At 43.5% G+C, this 9592-nt stretch overlaps 1 protein-coding gene across 1 annotated transcript; it reads right to left on the bottom strand.

The window, feature by feature from the left end:
- Positions 1-171: 171 nt before the first annotated feature.
- Positions 172-7000, bottom strand: LOC103433872 (uncharacterized). Its single transcript, XM_008372158.4, has 3 exons — positions 2432-7000; positions 1131-1450; positions 172-1025 (listed from the first exon to the last, which is right to left on the bottom strand). The coding sequence occupies exons 2-3, from the start codon at positions 1236-1238 to the stop codon at positions 486-488; spliced, it is 648 nt and encodes a 215-aa protein (XP_008370380.1). The 5' UTR covers positions 1239-1450; positions 2432-7000; the 3' UTR covers positions 172-485.
- Positions 7001-9592: the final 2592 nt, after the last annotated feature.

The raw sequence follows: 9592 nt of genomic DNA on the forward strand, positions 1-9592 counted from the left end.
TGAGTACACAAAATAGGCACTTCAATATCCAATTTAATCTAAGTATAAAAACTTCAATATCCGGCGATCATACAAGTTATTTTGAATCCAAAGAAAAGTTGATATTTCAAAAGCCCTTTGTCAGCAGAGTACAAAGGGTTTTATCTTCTCAACGTACATAAACAAGAGGTATACTAAACAGAGAGTCTCAACGTACATAAACAAGAGGCATACTAAACAGATAAGTTCTGTTACACAGGACCGTGACTGATATTTCTTTTCTGACAAAGCGATATTCTAAACCGATACTCTAATCCATGTGAAAAGGAATTTAAATTCAGATGCAACAATGACCTAGGCAATCGCCCTAACCCACATCTAGAGAATTCGAATGTGCAAATATACTTTCGAATGTGCAAATATACTCTTCCCTAACAGTAAGATTTTAACAAGAACAAAATTAGCCAAAGAATTTCAAACAAGATTGGCCTGAGGAAGCAGTAAGCTCAAGTCTTCAGAACTTGTGACTCTTCAGGCATAGCAGCTGGAGGTTCATCAGACTTTGCTGCAACTTGATTTTCCTCTCCTTGTCCTTGTGCATTTATCTCACTGTATCTTCGCTTCTTTGGCGCTTTCTCCTTCTCATGTGAATTGCTTGCTGTTGCTGTTGCCTTCCCTTTTGTTTTTCCTTTCTCTTTTCCGTTCTCCTTGTCATTGGCACTGGCACTGGCATTGGCACTGGTATCTGCATTAGCATTGACACTGGCAACAGCATTGTTGGCATCCGCCGGAGGAGGAAAGAGAGGCGGTTCGCGGCCGCTCAACCGGCAGAAAACCCTTTCAACCGTTCCGCTGATTTCATTCCCCAATCCATTGTTGTCTAAAATCAACTCCCAAACGGACTTAGAGGCCTTTTCGAGCACTTGGGTTTCAAGTTCCTGCCTTAATGCGTCAAAAAGCTCTCTTTTTGTCTGTTTTTCGGCCCCAGGAGTGTTGAGAACTTTGCTCTGCTCCGCCATTTTAATAGTCGTGTTCTTCAGCTCCTCCTGCAATTGCCCATTAACCATCACCATTACAATTTCACAAAAAAAACAAAAAAAAACATACAATTTCAGCTCCAAAATTCCTAACTTTTTGAGAGAGAGAGTTACATTGGATTTAAGCTGATTGATGATCTTTAATCTGAGAGAATCAATGGTGCCATCATTCATCAGAGACAACAATACGTCTTCTGGGGTTATCACCGGAGAAGAACCCATTCTTCAATTCTACTGAAAACTTACAATCACGATCCCAATTCTTCAAAAGATGAAAGCCCTAATTCTCCAATTAGGATTCCGATCCCTCTCTGCGCGAGCTCAATCTTGTTCTGTGCGAGCCCTAACTGTAAACAAGTATTTGATACTATTTCTTGTTAATCCAAGACCCCTGCTCCATACACTGATCTTGAGAATTGGTATCCGGATTTCACCTGGAGAATGAGAACCTCGTCAAAATGAAATTCAAATATTTTTAACTTTCTCCAATATCGTAACACAACTATTTCACCAAACAATATTGCTTGGAACAAAGTCGAATAGTTAGAGATATATATTACACATTCTTCCTATTCTTCCTTTCATAATGAAGAATATATCAAAAAATCACACAAACTTTTAAACAAAAAAAAAACAGTCACATAACTGTTGCTTACCTCCATACAATTCACATGTCTCACATAACTGTTGCTTACCTCCATACAATACAATTCACATGTCTCAGTTCTCAAACTCACATACATACTATTACTATTCTTCTTGTTCTTTGTAATAAAATGCCAAAAGCACTCGCATTTATCAAATCAACACTTGAATGAACAACAACATGCCAACAAAAATTGACTTGAAAAAACCCCGCTGCCATATGTCTCATTATTTTGCTAATGTGATATGCTCAAAATAAATGGTTAGATTGGCCCAACATTACGTTTTTCATGTATAAATTGATAATGGTTGTGGCAGTGTCACTCTTTTTGTATATACCAGATAAGCAAACAAATCAACAAAAACCCAGAAAAGCAGCTCACAAATGTAATTATATGAATGCAAGAGGACTCGGCATCTTACTTGAAAATATCAGACTCGTGTCTATGACCATGATTAGGATACAAAAAAATCACTCTTTTTTCTTTATACACAACTCAGGCCAGGAAACCCTAAAACACAACCCCTAAATCCAACCGAATCAGATGTAAAACAAATTCGAATATATATAATTTTATAAATTCAGATTAAAAAGAATCTATTTTTTTGCAGCAGATGAAATTGCAGTCCGCAGGCGAAATTTCTAATCGTTAAACTGGATTAGACAAAATCATGAAATTTTTTCCAAAGCCCAATTATATTAAATCACAAATTTGAAGCAGATTTTGACATGCAATATGCCAACAAGGTAGGAATCGTTTCAGACTAACCTCGATGGCGGGCGTCGGATGGCTGGCGTCGGAGGAATCGCCTGTTACCGTCGGAAAACTTGAATCCGAACCAAGCTCCTGGGTTGGTTATAGGGAGATGCTGCTGATGTGAAATTCAACGAGCAAAGGGTGAAGGAGAGGAATTTCAACTTGAAAGATCGTGGCTGCTTGGTGAGGGATGAGGAGAAGACGCACAAGGTTTTCAATTGGAAAACAGGACGACGTCCAGCACCGGCAGGAAGAACTAAGGAGGAAAGAGATGAGTGCGGGGCATTTTTGTCCGTGTAAAAATGTAATAATGCAAACTTAGCAGGGGTAAAACAGGAATATATGTTAAATCTAAGCCCAAAGGCCCAGCTAATTAAAAGGTGGAAATAACAGGCATAAAATGGTAGCATTTTTTTAGACAACTTCAACGAAAATCTCATAGTATTATTTATTTTAACGAAAAATCATATTTTTATACTAAAAAGTTAATCTTGGTACTATTCACTTTACCCTTTATTTTGTCCTTATCGTTAAAACTCAAAATTTTAAAGTTATTTTTATTAATTTTCCTTATTTTTTATGACCGAGCCAGTGTATGGAAAGGGATACTCTTCGGATCACTTCCACCAAATCCTATCAATAAACAAATTTGGATACTTGAAATTTGATACAACAGCTAAAAACAGGAAGCCCATTTAAAAGTTATAATAATTTTAGCCGTTAAATCAAATTTCAAGGATCCAGATTTGGTGAAAGGGATCCGAAGAGGTTCATGTGGAATATTCACAAGGCGACACGTGGATTTTGGGGAAAAGAAGACAAAAATACCCTTGAGGTATAACGAGGATCCTACGTGCAAGTAGCAAGCAATCATCTTCAACCAAGTCAAAAATGCTCCAGAAAATGTAACTAATTCCAAATTATCTCATCCATCCACATTTTAGGTAGTTATTTCATAACCTACCAATTATCCTACATAAATTGAGATAATTGACAAATTAATGGGATTATTACTCATTAATTTGTCAATTAAATTAGCCATAACACCAAAAAAACACCCTAAAGGCCGGTTATCTCTCTCCCAAAAGAGGGGCCGGCCATCTCCTTTATTTTCCCACTTTGACTTACCTTTTTCACATCTGATTAGCTAATCCTTTTGATTGATTAGTTGATCATGCCATAAAAATCATATATTCATTCCTTTTTGTAATGTTAATTAGCCAATTAATATATTTACCTAAATAATATATTAATTGCTAATTAAAAGTCATCCATTTAACCCCAAAACTCCCAAATGGCCGGCCATCGTAGTGGATCTCCCCATATTTGCCCATTTCATCCCACTAATTAGCTAATTAATTTGGCAATAATTCTATTTAGCCAAATTAATTAGTCAATTAACTACATAACTCCTAAAATTACCATCAAACCTAAATTAAACCCAAAAAACCCTAGCCACCTCCTATCTCTATAAATATACTCTCATTCTCACCAAAAAAGGCAATTTTGAACACTTTGGCAAAAATCCCAAAATTCTCTAAACACTCTTTCTCTTTAAATTCTAACTTTGGCATCGGAGGTTCTTCGGCCAAAGCCCCCCCCCATTCATCGTGGGCGCGTGAGGCTCTTGGCCTTAACCTAAGGTGTTAATTGTTTTGTAGGTGCAAAATTGTCCACGATCAAGGAGGAAGAAATTTGCATCCACAAATTGGTGCTTTCATTGAGAGTTGAAATTCATACTCGTAGAAGACTCTCGCACAATAAGGTTTTTTTATTATTTTCTAGTCCATTTGAATATTTTTCATACGTTCTTATTATTAGAATTTTTTACTTGCAAAGGTTCTTTGATAAAACGTATAAGCAAAATATAATGGCTAGAAATTTAGAAAATTCCACAAGTGAAAATTCTAATGTTCAAGAAATGGGATTGCGAAGATCCGTGAGGCTAAATGCGACAATAAGTGGAGTAGCACCACCACCACGAGTTTCCACCATGGGAACCACCACGGTGGCTACCTCGGTAGCCACCCGTGGCGAGGTCCATGGTGCGTTCACCACGGCTCGAGCCGTGCCATCCAAGGCTCACGACACCAAGGCCACGGCCCAAGTCGTGCCATCCAAGTTTGCACGAGCTCGGGCCCAAGCCTCGTATTCGCTTGCATCACATACTAAGTAGCCTGCTCCCGCCAAGCAACCTGTTCTCGCGGCCCAGCCTGCTCCCGCCAAGCAACCTGCTCTCGTGACCCAGCCTGCTCCCGACGAGCAGCCCACTCCCGTGGTCCAGCCTGCTTCCGTCGAACAGCCCACTCCCGTGGCCCAACCTGCTCCTCCCAAGTAGCCTGCTATCGTGACCCAGCCTGCTGCCGACGAACAGCCCACTCCTGTGGTCCAGCCAACTCTAGTCGAGCAGCCCACTTTCACGGCCCAGCCTGCTATCGTGGCTTTCCAAGCAGCCCAAGTCGGCCTAAGACTATCTCAACCATCCGGACCTACCATCGAGCCGGGGGCATTCTCACCATATCCCAACTCAAATCTCGCGCCCGGAGTCTACCACCCTTCCACTGCCCAAGGAGGCGCATTCCTTCCAAGCTCTTCCAATCCAAATGGCGAACAACACTTGTCTCGACAAGTCATAGAGTTGACGAGCGCCCTTGCACAACAGACAACCTTAGTGAATCAACTTTTGCAACGTATCGGGATCCAACGTGCCCCAGACGAGGTATCCCGAAGTAGGACAAGGGCAGACAGACCTTTCCAGCAGTGTCCCGGTAAGCAACCACTCGACCAGCCACAAGCCAAACGTTTGGGCAGTCTACATTCCCATCTTAGCGTGCGGATGAGCATGCACTCTCGACTAGGCCCATGGATGAGCATACATTCACGGTTAGGGTCATACTCCGATAGTCAACATGAGCAACCTTCCGGGCAAAGTGTCCATTCGCGGCTAAGCCCATAAGGAGCATCCTCCACCTCACATCAGAGTAGGCAGCACGACGAACGGAGAGCAACAATCACTCAATCCCGCTTAAGTTCAACCAGCAGCCTGCGAAGAACTCGTTCACTTGCTAAGAACGCACCACATGCACTGCATCCGCAACATATACGAGCCAAACATATGGAAGAATAGCCTAAACCAGCAAGTCATGGCTGGGGGCAGCCGAGAGCTCCGCTACCCCAACAAAGGCAAATTCAGGAAGAAGTAGAGAGACTATTGACCAAGCGATTGCATGATTTCCAACGCAACGAGGTCACCGACGAGGCACTACGACGGAACATGACTAACATAAGCAGGTCACCCTTCACAGACGAGATAAAGCAGGCAGAGCCTCCACGCGAGTTCAGCATGCCACATTTCACATCTTTCAAAGGGGATGAAGACCCAGAGAGACACTTAAAGCGCTACCGAAGCGCAATGATCCTTTATCGAAACAACGATGATCTCATGTGCAAGATATTTGCCACCACTCTACAAGGTGAGGCGCAAGATTAGTTCTACACCCTGCCGCCACAATCCATCCGGAATTTTTATGAACTTTCTTTGGTTTTCACCAAAGAATATTCATCTTATCGCTCGATCAAAAAGAAGTCTGACCATTTGTTCAACGTCAAGAAGAACCCAAAGGAGTCGCTTCGTGACTATGTGAGGAGGTTCAAAGTAGAGAAGGCAAAAATAGTCGGATGTAACAACTCGATAGCTAGAACAGCCTTCCAAAAAGGGCTTCCAGCAAACCACCCGCTATTCGGAAAATTGATCATGAAAGAAGATCTAACTCTGGCAAACTCTTTTGCTTTGGCAGAGAAGCATGCACTTTGGGATGAGGCTCGCCAATGCACATTCAAGGACTTGAAGAAGTACCCGACATCACCTCCATAGAAGCAGCAGAGGACTTATTCACATGTTTGACGGTATCTAAAGTAGCAATAAGCTCTACCATCATGCGAGAAGAGATGGGGGCCCGACTACCTGTATTCTACAGTTCAAAAGCTCTCCTCGATGCTATTAAAAATTCAAAAGCTAACTTTGGCGATAGTTGTTGCAACCCGGGAGCACAAGTTTTACTTTCAAAAGCATGCAGTCATCCTCATGACGTACTATTCTGCCCAATCCAGACTCGCGACGATAAAGGCATAGACCCCGGCGGATGTAAAGTTTTCTGACGAACGCAACACTGGAAGGACACTCTCAGAAGCAAGTTTTGTCCTCGTCATCCTAAAAGATTCTACATAGGAGCAACATGTTCCGGCAGTTGAGTACCACTTCTTGCTGCGCACCACACGGCCCTAGCCGACCCTTGCTCAATGATTCAACTCTAGAGTGGCCCAATACCGGCAGCTGAGCATCTCCTGCTGCGTATGACATGGCCCTATCTCCACAGCTCCCTACTACGCCTTCACGCCGAGCCTAGGTGATGCAACAGAGCGGCCCAACGATGCCTCAGAAGTAGCCGAGCACACTCTAGCCGTGCCTACTCCACCCGATGGAGACTTCTGGCATTTGCATGTCGACAGCGCAGAAAAGCCTTCATCACTGCCTGCAGAGAAGGATCCAAAAAGACGAATCTCATATGGGAAGGTCTGTACAAGATCAGCAGAATAGGCGGCAAAAGTAATTACACCTTCGCCACCATGAAACGGTAAAAAGATCGAAAAGCAGTGGATGGCCTACAATCTGAAGAAGTACCATGTGTGACCTCCCGCTACATCAAAACCCGAAGACTCAAGAAGCTCGACGGGCACCACCTCACAAGCTGAGGACTATCTAGTTGTTATGCAGTTCCTACCTTACAGCTAAAGTTCTCGTTCGTTTCACTCGTTTTTCAATGAGGAATTTAGAAGTTATCACAACTTGGCTTGGCTGCATGCTTACAACAACTAATCACCCCTGCACTTCAAAAGAAGACTTCGCCCTTCTTAGGGACTCATCGCAGGAATTGCGCCCCCCGAGGGACCAACTATGCTTTCCAGTACGAGAGGGTAAACCAATTCCCCGACACCCATATGGGTTAGCTCTCCAAGATGGGAGGATAAACTTTACACTCCGAATATCCAGACGTGGATGAGCCTGGCTGCCTTAGTATAACTAGATGCACGATGGCTTGCACCGGGATTCCTAGAAGTAGCCACAATGGTTTTTTTCAAGGCTTAGCTAACTGAAAGATTTTGGGTCTCTTGGCCTAATCCGTGGGAAACCGGGCCCTAGATACGGAGGGGGCACATTATGCAGTATGCCCTACAGACGGCTGCCCAGGAACCCTAAAGCTGCTACCGAGTGCACTAAAATAGCCTAAGGATTCCAGAAGACTGCTTATGGCTTACCCTTCGAGCAGTAAAGCCGCACTAGACTTTTACAACTGCACATTCTTGTGAAAGGTTAAACAAGCTAGCACGCATATACGAAGTTTTATCAACTGCCGACATGCTACGTAGTCGATAAGCTTCACCTCTGCCAAGCGCGAAACAACCTACACCAAGTCCTAAAGTGTTGTGATACTTGCTACGCAACCTACGGAATTGGAGAAAGTCAAGTTAACAGCCTAGTGGTTATGCGGACTTGTCTGCTTCTGTAAGTAAGGCATCCGGCTGCCAACCCTATGGCTAACAACTTTGCAAAGTTCTACACCAACACCTACGGCTGCATAGGCTACGCGGGCTTGTCTGCTTGTAAAAAAGTAGCATGCCTGCCACTGGTCTATCAAGTCTAAAGGTTAGGGCATGACCAAAAGAAGCGAAGATGAAGAAAAGCGAAGGAAAACATATTTATAAATAACTAGCAATGGCCGAAGGAGTTCAAGCAAAACAAGAGCTACAAGAAAAAACAAATAAAATCCTAAAGGCTATCTAAAAGACTATAGCAGCTTAGACATCCCACGACTACTCAGTCGCCACACCTTCAGCAGCCACGACGTTTTTAGCAGCGGTATCATCCGGCGCTTCACCCCCGGCTGCCCCAGCCTGGGCACTAACTTCTCCAACTACTTCACCAATGGAAGCCTCAAAAGTAAAATCAAGCAAGTCTTCTGGAGAAATAAAAAAGGTCTCAAAACCCCGAGCCCAGCCTTTTCACCTTTTAGCTGCTCATCCTCATCGAGCAGACCAACATGGATGCTCTGCAGCTCATCCACTTCTTTCTTCAGACTTTTGTTGATCTTTAGTATGCCTTGAAGTTCCAACACTTGGGGTTCAAGCCTATCGATGATTTTCTTGAAGTGGATCACTTAGTTATAAGCAGCAATCAACTCTTCATCCTTTGTAGCAGAACGAAGCTCAGAAACGACATGCTTAAGATCTTGAATCTAAGGTATGTGACATCCGATCTTCTTCTCTGCACTTTCATGCTTAACTTGGATCGCGTCAAGCCTAGTTTTCAAGTCAATGATATCTTGGCGAGCGGTCTCAAGCTGCAAAGAAGTGGGGGCAGAAATATTAGACCCCTTCAAAGCAACGAGCTTAGAATCCAACCTCTTGATCTCTTCGGCTGAGAAATAAGCTTCAGCTACCATAGTCTTTGTCGCCTCCTTGGCAGCCTTGCTATATTTGCATCATAGCAAGCAGAGCAGTCTTTCTATATTGGGTCGTATGCTTCGCAAATGAACTTGGGCAAACAAACTTTTTTAACGCCATCAACAAACTTGGCACAAGCGTCCATATCTTCAAGCATATTTGGTTTCAAGAGCACACAGATCTCGGTAGCCTCCCTAGAAGCAGGCTTGGTGGATTTTTCACAGCTGCCCATGCAAACAGTCTTCTTCTTCCCAGCAGGCGAATCAATCTCAACAGCAGAGGGAGTGGGCATTGGCGCCACCTTAGCAGCAGAGTCCACCTTATCGCTCTTCATAATAGTAAGCCTCTCCAAAGGTGAACCAGACTTAGCTCCAAACAGACTTCTTTGTACAGATTTCGGCACTGGGGGCATGATAGAACCTTTACGCTGAGCAATCTTATCAACAAATGTACTAGCCATTCTCGGCATGGAAGGCGCCACAAGCTCAGATCTAGCAGCTTCATTTTTCTTTCCATTGGAAGAAGTCATGCCAATCACAAGCCTCTCGGCAGCAAACAGAGCCTCACAAGCAGCAGAGGAAGTTTTCGATTTTTTTCTCAATCAGCATCTCTTGTGCAGGCAGGAGGCCTGCATACCCAGCATTCCAGCAGCCTATGAGGTCCACAATCTCC

The sequence above is a fragment of the Malus domestica genome, chromosome 04 (genome assembly GCF_042453785.1).
Source record: "Malus domestica chromosome 04, GDT2T_hap1".
NCBI lineage: Eukaryota > Viridiplantae > Streptophyta > Magnoliopsida > Rosales > Rosaceae > Malus > Malus domestica.